We start from the raw sequence: 13866 nt of genomic DNA, 5'->3' as shown, positions 1-13866 counted from the left end.
TATTCTATGATTTTAAGGTTGGATCAGTGCTTCCTTTGCTTGGGAGCTTTTGGAGCTGAGCTAGCTGAACTGCTGGAGTTAGAGAACGCAGGCAAGAAAGCAACTGTATAATTACATCATGAAACAGTGCTATGCAGACATGTTGGTCCCATCATGGCATCAGCTAGGAGCTGTTGCTACTAAAAGACAAGACCCATCTCAATGGCTCAAGGGGTTTGTTTATTGCTACAGAAGTGGCAGCAGCTGAGTTCAAGTAAAAAGTGACAAAAACTTCATTGGTTCACTGCTGGGCTCCAGCCCCAGGAGAGGAAGGCTTGTGCCTGTGCACAGCTAGGCTGGAGTGAGGTGGTTCCCCCAGGGGCAGGGCCAGCCTGCACGAATGTGGAACCCCGGGTCCTGGTTTGTGCCTGATTAACGTGGGGGACACCACGGGGCAGATGCGCCCAGGAGGGAATGTACAGAAAAGCAGCTACTCTGGTGGTGCTTTAGGGACCAGTCCCCAAGTCCTCAGGAGCCTGGGACCATGGGCGATTGTCCTACGAGAGGGAAACATGGCAAAGAGCAGGACAGCTCTTAAGGGATGCTCTGAGAGGGGCCAGGCTGGGCAGAGCAGAACAGCCCAGTGGAACTCTTGGCTCACCTGCATCCTGCAGTAGCTTTGCTGGCCACTGCTGTTCTCCAGCCCATGGACTTGTCAGGCACTGCAGAAGGGCCACCCCCATGATGAGCTACAGCACTGCACCAGGTTGCTCTGCAACCCCCTGTTTGAGTCACGGGGTGCCCCAGTGCTTCAGGCCACAGCCCTGGGTTGGCCACCTTGGTGATAGTGTCCTGTTTATCTGAGGGACCTGCCAGGGCCGCAGCCTTGAGCCCGCTGGCAGCAGAGGACTTTGCTCTACACCATGTAGCAAGGCAAAGGCCAGAGGCCAAGGAACGCAAAGATTACATCTGGAGCAATGCAGAGAGCCAGGCTCCACTGTCCATAGCTGCCTCAGGAGCCCATAGCCTCTGGTTCTGATACGGAGATGACACAGTGCAGAGTTGAGATGATCTTTAAGAAGGAGTCCAAGCCCTTGGAGTCCAGGCTGTGAACCAGTCCTGGTTCTGCTGGTGCAACTGAACAGAGGGTACCACCGTTGTCATGGCCCATTCCCCTGGCCCAGCGGCACCACCACCTTGTCCAGCCAGAGCAGGTTGAGCTGAGCCAAGCGCAGCTGCCGGTGGTGGATGCGGCGCAGCCGCAGGAGGTAGAGGACTATGGCCAGTGCCACAACCAGGATGCAGGCAAAGAAGAGATAGTGGTTGTAGACAAAAGAGAGGCGCAGCCAGGAGGTGTGTGCTTGCCGGATGCTCTCCTGACGGAGATCCCTGTGGAGAAAAATGTCAGGACTGGCCTGGGATGCCATGGGGTACTACCAGGGTCTGTGCCACCACTCCCCCTTGCCAGGGGTGGCAGAGCCCTCGCCTGGTGTGGTAACTCCTGCCTCTCTTCAACCACCCTTCCCTGAGCAATGCCATCAGCAAGCCAATGGTACCTGAGTGGCAGAAACCGTGTCTTGTAGAGGATGGCTCCCAGTGTCCACTGCACCTCCCGGTCATACACCAGCTGGGCTGTGCGCAAGCTTGGGTAATCCAGGGGGAAGCTGAAGCCCTGGTGAAGGACTTGATACATCCAGGCTGATTTGAAGCACTGATACCTGCAGGGGCAGCAGGGTCATCAGCCAGACATTACCACCCCTACCCTGGTTCCTTATTCCAGCAAAGGCCCCACAGGAAGCCCAGCCACGGCACTCCCCCAAAGCCACTTACTTCAGCCGGTGCTGGTCAGCATGAGCAGAGTAGAGGCCACCACGGAAGCGCCGGGTCAGCACCTCCCATCGCTGGCTGCAGTATTCCTGCGGGAAGGAGAAGTTGGGGCTCAGAGCAGAAAACACACCCCACTCCTGCCCAGCCCAGGGCTGGCATAGCACCCACCTGGGCAGCAGAGGTGAAGGTGGGGGCACTGTAGTGGCCCCCCAGGCGCAGCACATCCTCCGTGCAGTAGAAGAACTCAGAGAAGCCATAAAACTCGCTGTTGCCAAAGTCAATGGGTGCTTTGTAGGCCCCCACCAGGGAAGCCTGGCTGCTGTTGGTCCCAGCCAGGAGGGGCTGCAGCACCTCCGCACAGGCTGGCCAGTCCCCTCGTCCCCGCACAAACAGGGTTTGTCCACCCCTCACCACTGTATCCTCCAGCCCCATGGGCAGGCAGGGGTCCAGGAAAGGCATCTCAGGGCTCAGCCCCATCTGCTGGCTGTGCAGGCTGGAAAACAAGCCAGGAAAGAAAGGTAATTGCACAGGGGGGTCCTATACCACCCCCCAAAAGCCTAGTTTAGTGCTGTCCTACATCCAGATGCCCTCCACACCAAACAATGCCATGTCCCCTTGTGTCCCACAATGCTGGCACCCACCCTGCCACTTCCTGACAAGGCCAAACTTGCCTGATCTGTCACACTGCCCTGCAGCCATAAGCTCTGAGCACCTGCGGAATGCAACAAGGTACATCCCATCCCTCCCAGCTCACAGGGATCCAGACCCCTGCACACCCCCCGGGGATCTGGAGGCAGAGTTTGCTCCTGGCACAGGAGTACCTGGGCACTAAGCCTCTCTGCCTCTGGCGACAGCTTCACGGAGGGAAGGAGAGACACGAGAGAGAGCTCAAGGCAAGGATGCAATGGAAAGATGTGCTGAGTGAATCGGTGCTGGAGAAGGAGGGAAAGTCAGAGCAGGAAAAGCTGAAAGACACCAGAGGAGACTCCCTGCAGCCTGCTGCGAAAGGAGGAGGAGGAAGGCAGGGAGCTGCAGCACCGATAACACCTGCCAAGCCCATGCACCCTGTGCCAACCTCACAGCTGTTGCCCATGTGGCTATGGGAGCTGGTACTGACATGGGCAGCTCCTGAGACAATGCGACAGGGAGGGCGTCATGAAGGAAGCAGCACCCCATTTTGCAATGCCCCAGCAGGGACACCGCTAGGTGAGGCAGCAGTACCGGTTATGTACATAGGTCTGGTTCAGCACAAGATCCTCATAGCGCTGCCGGGCAAAATTGCCCCCAAAGCCCAGGAAGGTGTTGACGTAGACACGATACACATGGCCGGTGTGCTGCACATCACAGCCCAGGTTGAATTCTGCCAGCAGACTCTTAGCAGCCTCTTCCTGGGGACACAGAGAGGTCTATGGTCAGCAGCGGCTCAGGGAAGGTAAGGGCTGATCTCAAGGACACATACACACCTGCTGCGGGGAGGAGAAGGCTCTGGAGTCAGGCACTTCATAGGCAATCTGCAGGGAGGCACCCCCCATGTCTAGGATCCCAACTGTTCGTTTCCGAACCAGGGACTCTCCCTTGTCCCCCAGCGCTACGGTGACCACCGCATCCTCTTCTGAAAGCCACAGCAATGTGTCAGCAAGGGCCTGCGGCAGCATCTCCTCCCTTCCACTAATAATCCCCACTGTGGCCTCATGGGGCTCCTCCACCCCTGCAAGCAGCTCCCAAGGATCACCTGCAGGGCAGCAGGTCCTGGCACTTGGGACTGGCCACCCCCTGGCTTTGTAGGTTCCCTCAAAGCATCCACCACTGGAAGCCACTACAGGAACGCTACAAACCTTCTCTCCCTGGCTCTTCACGCAAAATAATGCAGGTGCCCCCTTAGAGGAAGTTGTTCCTGTGACTGGGGCACGTGCCCCTCTGGGTCCCGGGTCCAGGAGGGTTTCACACACATGGCTTAGGGGATCAGGCGCACTGCCTGGCCAGAGGGGCAAATGCTGACTGCTCCAGAGCTTGCTGCTGGAGCTTGCCCCAGCAGGACTCTGCTCAGAGCCTCCCAGCTGCTCTTACAAGCAGCCAGACTCACCGTCATCATGATCAAACCGTCCCAGGACAAAGTTGATGCCAATCCAAGCATACACACCTGCATGACACAGAAAGCGTCATTTAGCAATATACTAAAGGGAACCAAGCAGTGCTTTGCGGCAGCTCCTACCTTCCTGTTTCCCTGAGATCACTTCTGCATGTGATTTGGAGAAGAGGAAATCAAATTCTTGGGGCACATTTCTCACCAAGTCCTCCAGGATTGCAGCTTGCTGCCTGCAAGGGCACAGGAGAGGGACATTCACCAGAGATGCTCCTTGGCAGGAATGCAGTAGATGGTGGGAATCCTGCTACAACACACCCCCCACTCGGCCCCTTGAGCCCTGCTGCTGCCCCCAACACACTTTGTGAATGAGAAGCTAGATTGACTCCTTTGAAACTTCAGTAAAACGTGTCTCCTCTCAGCAACCTCTCAGTGTGCTCGAAGCACACTTTTTCCTTTCTCACATCCCTGCCCAGGATTCCCAGTTCTCCCAGTAGGCTCAGAACAGGGTAGCAGTCTTCCCCCTTCTCATGGCTGAGGCACCCCAGTGGGTGCCTGGCTCCCCCAACAAGGGACAAGTTCTCACCCCTCGGGCAGCAGCCGCATGCCTGCTGTGCAAAGGATGTAAAGCGGAGTCTCCTTGTGCTTCCGAGCCGGGACGTGGGCTGCCGCGAACTGAAGCAGAGGCCGCAGGTAGGGCGTAGCTTGCTCAGGGGCCGCTGCTGCCGCCACAGAGATGCCTGCCCAGGAAGAAGGTGCCATTAGCCGGGCAGCGGTTGGTGCCCATCCCACACAAGGGGACCAGGAGCAGCGGCACTGACCTGGTTTAATCTTCTTGACGACGGGGCGGCTGTTGCGGTCCCTCATCTGCCTGATGTCCAGCAGGTCGTGCGGGTTCCCGTTGTGCGGGGGCCAGAAGTACACAAAGACCCGGGACCCGCTGCTCCCGCAGTCCACCACCACCCCGTAATTAAGGGCCGAGTCCTCGGTGTCGGTGGCCGTCAGCTCCTCCGCCCGCGCCAGGTACCTGGGAAGCGGGGAGGGGCGGACACGACACAGGCTATCTCAGCACCGCGCGCAACGGCGCGCCCCGTGCCACCGGCAGCCCCGTCCCCGCTCACCTCTCATCGCGCCGAGCGGAGCGGCCCGGCACGGCCAGGCCGCGAGGGGTGGTGGTGGCCAGCAGCAGCAGCAACAGCAGCACCACGGTGACAGCCAGCCCCAGCGCCACCGGGCGCTGCCGCGGTGCCGGGCACGGACACGGGCATGGTCCCGCCGAACGCCACGACGGGCAGGAAACGCCGATCCTGCGGGCACAGACCACAGTTCAGCAGCGCGCCCGAGGCAACCCCGGCCCCGCGGCCAGGCCCGGCCAGGCCCGGCCCGGCTCACCTGGCCATGTGCGCCCGCCGCCGCCCGCCCGCGCATCGCCCCGCTGCCCGCACTCTCCACCGGCACCGCTCGACACGTCACCAGGCACCGCCAGCGCGGCCAATAAGCACCCCTGCCACCGGGCCTCCGCCGGGCTGCGCTCCGCCCACCGCGGTCGTGGAGACCAATCGGCACCGCGGGCCCCCGGCAGAGCCACGCCCCCGCCGCCCGCTGACCAATCGGGACCAGGCGCGACGGCGCCACCAGGCGGCCGAGGGCCGCGCTTGGCTTCGCCCTTGCTCCCGCATCCGACCTTCGCCGGACAACGTCACGCAGAGCCTTCCTCCCTCGCCCCCTATCGCAGCCTTCCTACCGCCAGCTCCCAGCCAATCCGAGGCGCCCAAATAAACAACACGCGCCGAGAGCCGGAGTGGCGGAAGAGACAGCCAATGGCGGCTCTCTGGCCCCACGGAGAGGAACAGTGGGCGGGCCAAAGAGCGCAGGTTCACTGCCCAATGGGCTGCGCGGAGGGGAGGGGCGCAAAGTTAAGACACCCAATGGGCTGCTCGGGCCAGCGGGGCGGGGAGTCCCGGAGGCCAACGGGAAGCTCGCCGGAGCGCGCCGGAGGGAGCGGCCGGCCAGTAGCAGCGTCGTATCCGCGGCGGCGGCGGCCAATGAGCGAGGCTCGCGGGGGGCGGGAGGTGTCGGGCTGAGCCAGTGGGCGTGCGGCTGGGGCGGGCACCGGGCGGTGCTGGCCAATGAGCACTGCGGGGCGGGGCGGAGCGGGAGCCGGGGGGCGGGGCGGCGCGGCGCGGGGCCGGGGCGGCGGCGGTGGCGGCGGCGCCATGGAGCTGGGGGCGGGCGCGGGGGCGGGCGCGGGCCCCGGCGCGCGGGGTGGCGCGGAGTCGGGCCGCGTCCTGCTGCTGCTGATGGGCGGTGGCGGCGGCGCGGGCCGCGCGCGGCGGGGCGGCGCGGGGGCGGAGGCGGGGCCGGGTCCCGGTCCCGGAGCTGGCCCCGGCCCGGAGGGCGCGGAGGCAGCGCGGGGCAACGAGCCGCGCTCCCCGCCCGCGCCAGACTACGAGGCACTACCGCAGGGTGCCGCCGTGTCCACGCACATGTTGGCGGGCGCCGTGGCGGGCGTCATGGAGCACTGCGTGATGTACCCAGTGGACTGTGTCAAGGTGCCGGCACCGGTGGCGGGGCGGGGGGCGCGGCGGGGCCGGGGAGGGGGCGGTGGCAAAACGGGGGGGGGGGGGGGTGCCCGGATCGGGTCCCCTGTGGTGACGGGCCGCCTGCCCGGGCCTTGTGTTGCAGACGCGGATGCAGAGCCTGCGGCCGGAGCCCGCCGCCCGGTACCGGAACGTGCTGGAGGCCCTATGGCGCATCGCCCGCACCGAGGGCGTCTGGCGGCCGATGCGGGGCTTGAACATCACGGCCACTGGCGCCGGCCCGGCGCACGCCCTCTACTTCGCCTGCTACGAAAAGTTAAAAAAGACGCTGAGCGACGTTATCCACGCTGGGGGCAATAGCCATGTGGCCAACGGTACTGCTCCCGGGGCCACGGGGGCTGCCGGTAGCCACCCCCAACCACGCCGGGTGGGGAGCAGGGGAGGACAGGCCGAGCCGTGGCGGTAGGGAGGGCTGGCCCAGTACCGCCGCCGTGGGGCTGAGTGCAGCGCGTGTGCTAAAGCTGTGCTTTCTGCAGCTGCGGTGCTGGGCAGGGGGAGGCACTGATCCTGCACCTGCCACAGCCGCTCCCGGGTATCTGGCTTGGAGGAGGTTGGTGGCCCCGGCTTGGAATGGTGCTGGTGGACAGGAGCTGCCTGCAGATGAGCTGGGCCTGGCCATGGTCCCGTGGGTTGGTGGTGCCGGAGCTTGCCCCAGCAGGGCCATGTGGTTTTGGAGCCTGTCTTGCCATGGTGCCCATTGCTCATCTCGAGGAGCCACCACGGTGGGGAAAGTGTGGGGCCGAGGGGAGAGCAAGGCACGTCCCATCCTCAGCTCTGTTCTGCAGTGTTTCTCCTCCGTGGGGGCATTGGCCATCCTCAGGGTGCTGCCAACCGGTGGCCTTGGCCTGTCCCCGAGGGCTGGGCCCAAGCGAGTACCGGTCAACCCGTGGGACTTGGCAGCCTGTCACAATCCTCTTTGTTTCCTTGAGCTCTCCGGGTGGGAACTGCTGAGGACTGACCCACCAGGGAGATGGAGGCCACCTCTGGATCTCTCCCTCTTCCAGGGGCCTCCTCCTGTGCCTTGGCAAGGGACTCAGGGCTGTGGTAGAGCCCTGGGGTCCCTCACCTCCCCCCTTCACATGTGGCAGTTCTTGTTTTGCAGGTGCAGCCGGGTGTGTAGCAACGTTGCTCCACGATGCAGCCATGAACCCTGCAGAAGGTAACGATGGCCCTGGCCTGCCAGGAGGGGAGGATTGGGGTATGCCTACGCTGCTCAGGTCACCTCTGCAGTACAGAGGGTGCGCTCCTCACTGCTCACCTGACTGCAAGGATCCTTTGGGGGCCAGTGGCTGTGGCTCTGGGTAGAAGCCCAGTGGCTGAGGGGGTAGGTTGAAGAGCTGAATTCTGGGTCGAAGAGATGAATTCTGGGGGGAACAGGAAACCCCAGCTTAGGAGGAGCAGGGAGGGAACCAGGTTTCCGCACAGGAATTTTCCTGGAGACAATTACAAGAAGCAGGAGAGAAGGCAAGAGAGATGCAAGCTGTACTGCTGTAGTTATCCCAAGTGTGTGGAAATTGGGCATTGCTGCAGCGAGGTCTCAGGAAGATGAGGTACATTCTGGACCTGTGTTCAAGAAGAAAATGAAAATAGGATACAAAAGACTTGCTAAAGTCAGAAGAAGGGCGATCTCATGCTATGGGATGTCTGGAAGACATTGATTTTGTTGAGCCTGGTATGTATGAAAAGGCAGTTTGTAATTAGGGTCTGAGCATGGTGGGAAAAGGAAGAATAATGAGGAAAGGCCAGTCATAATTGTATTTTTTCCTCTTAAAACCAGAGGGTTTGTGCCAGCACAGGCTGCAGTTGATCTGGGCCCAGCAGGGCTCCTGCCTGCCCAGTCATAGGACCCTGAGGAGCCAGCAGCTGTGTCTCCAGACCACTGTCATTCCTTTCCTTGAGCTCATCTTCTTACCATGGCTGTAGTATTTAGTCATATCATTTTTAGCTCCTTGGGGCCACTTTGAGACAGGATTGGGGCAGGCTGCACTCTGGGCTCCCCTTCCCTGCTCTTGGATGTGTTGTGGGGGTTTGGCATCTGGTTCTTGCCCCGGAGCGTCTGTGTTTCAGCAGTGGCCACTGAAGATTCCTGGCTGGTGGGCTCTGCGATGTGCTGTGGTTATTGTGGGGACTGCACAGGGGGATGGCTGGGGAGGGACAGGCTCATCCTGATCAAGACGTGTCTGGAAGGTAACGGGGTTCTGACTGTGGAATAGTTTGGTGGGGTGGAGTGACATTGGTCACTTGGGAGTGAGGGTGAATACAGTGTATAAGTGCCTGGTATCAAAATGATCCCTGGGGCTGTGGCAGCTGTGGAGGTGGTGTCTGTGCAGTAGTGATGCCTCAACATGTTAAATGGCTGCAGTCCTGCATAGGGAGACACAGGGCACTGCTGGTCCGAGTTGTCTGTCATTACCTTGTAAGCCAGTGTGACCAAACTCCGTGCGCTTAGAAGGAGCCTGGCTTTGTCCTTACCCTACTCTCTCCACTTTTCCTCCGTGCCTGGGTCCTGGCTGCTGGCTGCTGCCGCTTTTCCTCCATACCTGGGTCCTGGCTGCTGGCTGCCGCCGTCTGTCCCAAGTGGTCAAGCAGAGGATGCAGATGTACAACTCGCCTTATCAGCGTGTGATGGACTGTGTGCGAGCTGTGTGGCGCAACGAAGGGGCTGGAGCTTTCTACCGCAGCTACACCACCCAGCTCACCATGAACATCCCCTTCCAAGCCATTCACTTCATGACCTATGAGTTCCTGCAAGAGCAGCTCAACCCCCACAGACAGTACAACCCAGGCTCCCACGTGGTCTCCGGAGCCTGCGCGGGGGCTGTCGCTGCTGCAGCCACTACACCTTTGGACGTTTGCAAAACCCTGCTCAACACCCAGGAGTCCCTGGCCTTGAGCTCCAACATCAGCGGACACATTACAGGCATGGCCAATGCCTTCAGGACGGTGTACCAAGTGGGCGGCGTGACTGCCTACTTCAGAGGGGTCCAGGCAAGAGTCATTTATCAGATGCCCTCAACAGCAATTGCTTGGTCTGTGTATGAGTTCTTCAAATACATCCTCACCAAGCGCCAGGAGGAATGGCGGGCTGGGAAGTGAGCCGGAGCCAAATGCTGCTCCAGACCTGCTTCACCTCCCCTCCTGGTTTGTCTTCTGACACCTCTCCCATTCAGTTTGGTTTGTGTTGAAGAAGGAGCAGCGATGTCATTTGCCTTTGGCTGCTGCAGCTCTGCTCAGGCTGCACGGCTTGCTCTCCCCCACAGTCCTCCAAGATGTCCCACTGGGAGCTGCAGCCTGGGTCCTGTTGCCTGGCACTTCGGTGGAGCTGTGCTCCTGTCCTTCCCTTCACCAAAACATCCTCTCACGCAAAGCACCCCTCCTCGGAGGGAAGGTGAATGTCCTGTCCTGCCTCTGCGAGGGCCAAGCTGAGCTCGCAGTCACCAAGGAGGTGGCAGCAGCACTGCCCGGGATGCTGGGGGCTTTGTCTGGCTTTTGGCTGAAGCAAAGTGTAAGCCTTGCCGTTGTCTTGTAGCACGCACACGTGATGCTGACCACCCCAATGGAGGGCAGGGGGGAGGATGGCACTTGAGGAGGGGAGCCTGTAGGTTTGGTTTTGTTCCTGCTCTTGACGCCTCCAATAAAAACAGTTCAGCTCTATCCTCATGTCCCCTTCTTACTCCAGTGGGGCACCCATCGAAAGACAGCAGTGGAGTTTGGGGGTAGCATTGTGCTGAGGGGGGCTGCCTGTTCCCCCCACCCTGGCAAGGTGCAGGGAGGAGTGTAGTGCCCATCCCCTTTGGCTGGTGGCCCAACACTTGCAGCTGGCATGGCTTGTGACCCCACTGGAGAAGCTGGGGTTCATGCTTCTCGTCCAGACAATCCCGCACCCTCATTCTGACGGGATCATCAGGGTGCTTCCAAACTGCTCTGAGCTGAGTTGTTGGCAGGAGGATCCCAAGTTGCGTGTGTCAGGGACAGCACAGGAATCACAGGGCTTTGTACACCTCACACAGGTGGTTTGGGGTTCGGCAGGGTTTTTGTCCCTGATTTTGAGTAAACTATTTTGTTGCTTGATGAGCATCTCAAAAATTTATAGAACCATAGAATGCTTTGGGTTAGAAAGGACCTAAGATTATCTAGTTCCAACCCTGCTGCCATGGGAAGGAATACCTTCCACTAGACCAGGTTGGTCACGGCCTTGTCCAGCCTGGCTCAAAGTGCTAATATTTTCTCTTAGTGATAATGGAATAGCTTATTCTTTGAACATATTAACTCTCTTGGTACTGACTTCTTTTAGGGTCCCTACCAGCTCTGGACCTGTGAGCCAGCCTTGCTGGGTCGCTAGGCACTGAAATACCACCTAGTTGTGCTGACCTTCCAGAGCAGAGCTCTGGGTTTCTTGAGCCGGGTGCCTGCAGGTGATACCTGGCTCTCACAGGATGCCTCACAGTGCTTGTAGGAGGGGCCTGTATCCCACAGTGCCAAGCCAAAATAAGTGCCTGGAGGAAATGCATTCACAGCTGTGGTATGTGCTGCCCTCAGTAACCGGGTCCTGGGTTGGCTCAGGGCTGGCCTGCACAGAGGGCTGCTAGGTTGCTCTGTGGCATGGGGAAACAGGGGTTTTCCTGCAGCTGGAAAGGCTGCTGTGTGAGCAGGGGAATGTGCAGCCCTTGTGGGCATGGGGCCCCAGCACTGCTGGACCTCCACAGTACAGGGCAGGGTGTTCAACACCCTGCCCAAGCTCCAGCCCAACACCAACTTCACCTTTCCCTTAAGCATCTCTTGCCCCTGTTCCTGGTGATGGGTGACAGGTGCTGAGCAACTGCTCATGGGATTTATGATGGCTGCCCAGCAGGTCTGGGTGTCTCTGGGCACAGAGAAGCCATGGCCACTGCTCTGTAGCCTGGGTGCACCCAGGTTCCATGCTGTGCCCATCCTCTGCTCCCTGGCATGGGCTGCAGGCTCCTTGTCCCTGCTTTTCCTGCACAAGCAGGAGGATGAGGAACTCCTTAAAGAAACAAAAGCCACTGGAGGCCAGGAGCCACCAGTTTTTGCACCATCTCAGGAGCTGGGGCTTTAAGAAATAGTCTGGTTATTGCAAGATCTGGCAGCTCTGCAGCTCCTCCACCCAAGAGGGAGAAATCCGAGAAGCAGAAGTGGCTGGGAGAGACCAGGGAGGATTAGCTTGGCAGGCAGGGCACCAGACGGGAGCCTGCAGAAGACGGGTATGACTGGGCTGTCTCTGCCAGGATGGGTCTCCCTGCCTGAAAGTGAAAGCTGTTGCCAGTGGAGCTGCAGCCTCACATTTAGCCCTCACCAGACACTGGGGTGATGACAATCCCTATGGAGGAAAAGGCATAAACACAGGCTGGGGCTGGGGGGAGATTCACACTATTAAATCCATCAGCCACTGGAAGAAGCTCTATAAATGTCAGCGGGTGGAGGCATGATTGAAGGTGACTCCAGGATGCTTCCAGGAATAACTGTCCACAGAAGTGCTGGGGGAGGGAGCAAGACCCCCAGGAATGGGGAGGTGATCAGTCAGCACAGCACAGAGGTGCTGCCATGTGGGCAATTGGCCTGAGCGCTCCCCTGGCAAGAGCTCAGCCTTTGTTCACCCGGTGCTTTGCCAGGCTGTGATGCCCAGTGCAGATAGCAGCAGCCCCACAGAGGCAAGGCCACAAAAGACTGGAAAATCCCATCCTGCTTCCGTCTCCGTCCCCCGAGCTGGGCCTCTGCCACAGACCAAGGGCTGGCCATGGTGGTTTGCTAGCTGCTGTCCAGCTCTGCATTGGAACAACTTGCCCGGCAGGTGGTTCTGGCGCCTTTTGGCATGATGAGACACTCAGAGGTAACCAAGTTATTGGTTGATGCAGCTCCAGCTGCTGTCTTTCCAAGGTCTGCATCAGTGAATCCACGCTGCTCTGTGTTTGTCCCAGGGCCTCCTAGGTAGTTGGCTGCGTTTCCAGCGAGAGCCCTCCTACAGACTCTTCCGGGTAAAGAGGCTATTTTTGGCTCTCCAGCAAGGGAGCCACACTCAGCCCAGCAGAGTTTTGGAGACAGCCCCTTTTCCTTTCTCCTCCCTGCAGGATCCCCAGTCACATCCAGCACAGGCAGGGATTTGCTGCCTTGCCTTCCCGTGTCCTACTACTCCCCCAGCCTTGACCTGCCACTGGTGCCAGGGATGATCCCGGACTGGGTGAGCCCTGCAGCCCCAGGCAGGCAGAGCCGGGCAGTGCTGCCAGCCTTGCCCTGCTCCAGGTGATAGATCTGGGGCTGCTGCAGTTCTGCTGCGGCACAGCCCCAAGCTATTTCAGGCAGCCCGAGTTTGCCATGCCAAGAGCAGCTCCAGCGTCCCCAGATGCCTTCCTGGGGTAAATGGAGATGCCTGCATTCCCGCAGGTTAAGGGCAGAGCTGGGGTGAGGGGAACTGGGGTGGCTGCATCAACCCCCAAAGCAAGAAGGGGAGACCACTCCAGTGTGTCTGCCCCATACCTTCAGCTGGGGGCCAGTGGGCTCCTGAGTTGCTCCTGCCTTGGGGACTCCACACAAGGTGCTGGGTCCCAGCCTGCAGGGGCCTTTGCCAGCCCAGCTCTGGGGCAGTCAGTTGGGGGCAAAGGCATTGCCCTGCCAAACCACATCACTGCCCCTCCTGTGCTGGTGTCCTAGACTACCCTGAGCTTTTCTGCCCCCAGCCCCTCTGCAGTGGGTGCCAGACTGCCCTGCTGGGTGGCAGGAGGTGGCTGGAGCCCACAGGGAGCACAGAGGTGGGCTCCCAGCCTCTCTCCCACCCCAACCACCCTGGCTCTGGGATTCCTCAGGGCTCTGTCAGACCCCAATAAAGTTGTACAAGTTCTCATGACCCCACGGCCTTACAGTGGTGGTAAACATGGGCGCCAGGGCCGCCTGGACAGAGAGCAGACATGGCCCCTGGTGGGCCCTGGGAAACCTTCTTCTGACCCATGCTGCTGCCTGAGTTAAACTGCTGAGAGACAAATCCTGGTTGGGCTGCTCCCAGCCCACCGGGCTCCCACTGAGCATCGCAGTGCAGGAAGGCAGGGAATGTATCCTGAAAGGTAAAAGTGAGGCTGGAAACCTGCTTTCTTGGCTGTAAGAGCCACCAGAAGAAGAAACTCCCAGGGCTGGGCTGGGACCGCTCTTAGGTGACTGGTTTGATGGGGAGGTATTGGTTACACCCGTACTTAGTGTTAAAGTTCTCCAACAAGGGGCTGCAAACTGGCCCTGGGAAGATGCTGCCCAGCTGCACTGGGAGGTGTCAGAACTGGGAGCCTCTCCTGGGCTGGATGGGGGTGGCAGGTGGGGTCACTCTCCCAAGGGCATATGGGTGAGCGCAGTGGGACAGCTCAAGTGTGCTGCGAC

General features: G+C 60.1%; 2 protein-coding genes across 2 annotated transcripts; one reads left to right on the top strand and one right to left on the bottom strand.

Moving 5' to 3' along the window:
* Positions 1 to 198: 198 nt before the first annotated feature.
* On the bottom strand, positions 199 to 5839 carry ENTPD7 (ectonucleoside triphosphate diphosphohydrolase 7). Its single transcript, XM_061459043.1, has 12 exons — positions 5282 to 5839; positions 5011 to 5196; positions 4711 to 4916; positions 4476 to 4629; positions 4019 to 4122; positions 3890 to 3946; positions 3270 to 3418; positions 3028 to 3194; positions 1975 to 2299; positions 1810 to 1895; positions 1536 to 1697; positions 199 to 1368 (listed from the first exon to the last, which is right to left on the bottom strand). The coding sequence occupies exons 1-12, from the start codon at positions 5287 to 5289 to the stop codon at positions 1140 to 1142; spliced, it is 1833 nt and encodes a 610-aa protein (XP_061315027.1). The 5' UTR covers positions 5290 to 5839; the 3' UTR covers positions 199 to 1139.
* Positions 5840 to 6090: 251 nt separating this feature from the next.
* SLC25A28 (solute carrier family 25 member 28) lies at positions 6091 to 10143 on the top strand. Its single transcript, XM_061459042.1, has 4 exons — positions 6091 to 6441; positions 6575 to 6803; positions 7592 to 7648; positions 9068 to 10143. Exons 1-4 carry the CDS (start codon positions 6106 to 6108, stop codon positions 9583 to 9585), a joined length of 1140 nt encoding a protein of 379 aa, XP_061315026.1. The 5' UTR covers positions 6091 to 6105; the 3' UTR covers positions 9586 to 10143.
* The last annotated feature ends 3723 nt before the right edge of the window (positions 10144 to 13866 follow it).

Source organism: Pezoporus flaviventris, unplaced genomic scaffold (assembly GCF_033815535.1).
Source record: "Pezoporus flaviventris isolate CSIRO_AGI_PZ_B2104156 unplaced genomic scaffold, CSIRO_AGI_Pfla_v1 ptg000029l, whole genome shotgun sequence".
NCBI classification, from domain to species: Eukaryota; Metazoa; Chordata; class Aves; order Psittaciformes; family Psittacidae; genus Pezoporus; species Pezoporus flaviventris.
This window is presented reverse-complemented; position numbering and strand designations above follow the sequence as displayed.

Excerpts from the sequence above, each read along its gene's own strand:
- SLC25A28 (XM_061459042.1), top strand. The coding sequence starts at position 6,106 with ATGGAGCTGGGGGCGGGCGCGGGGGCGGGCGCGGGCCCCGGCGCGCGG. Across the intron at positions 6,442-6,574 it reads ACCCAGTGGACTGTGTCAAG|ACGCGGATGCAGAGCCTGCG; the intron begins GTGCCGGCACCG and ends CTTGTGTTGCAG. Across the intron at positions 6,804-7,591 it reads CAATAGCCATGTGGCCAACG|GTGCAGCCGGGTGTGTAGCA; the intron begins GTACTGCTCCCG and ends CTTGTTTTGCAG.
- ENTPD7 (XM_061459043.1), bottom strand. Across the intron at positions 4,630-4,710 it reads CGTCAAGAAGATTAAACCAG|GCATCTCTGTGGCGGCAGCA; the intron begins GTCAGTGCCGCT and ends CTTCCTGGGCAG. Across the intron at positions 1,896-1,974 it reads CCTTCACCTCTGCTGCCCAG|GAATACTGCAGCCAGCGATG; the intron begins GTGGGTGCTATG and ends TCCTTCCCGCAG.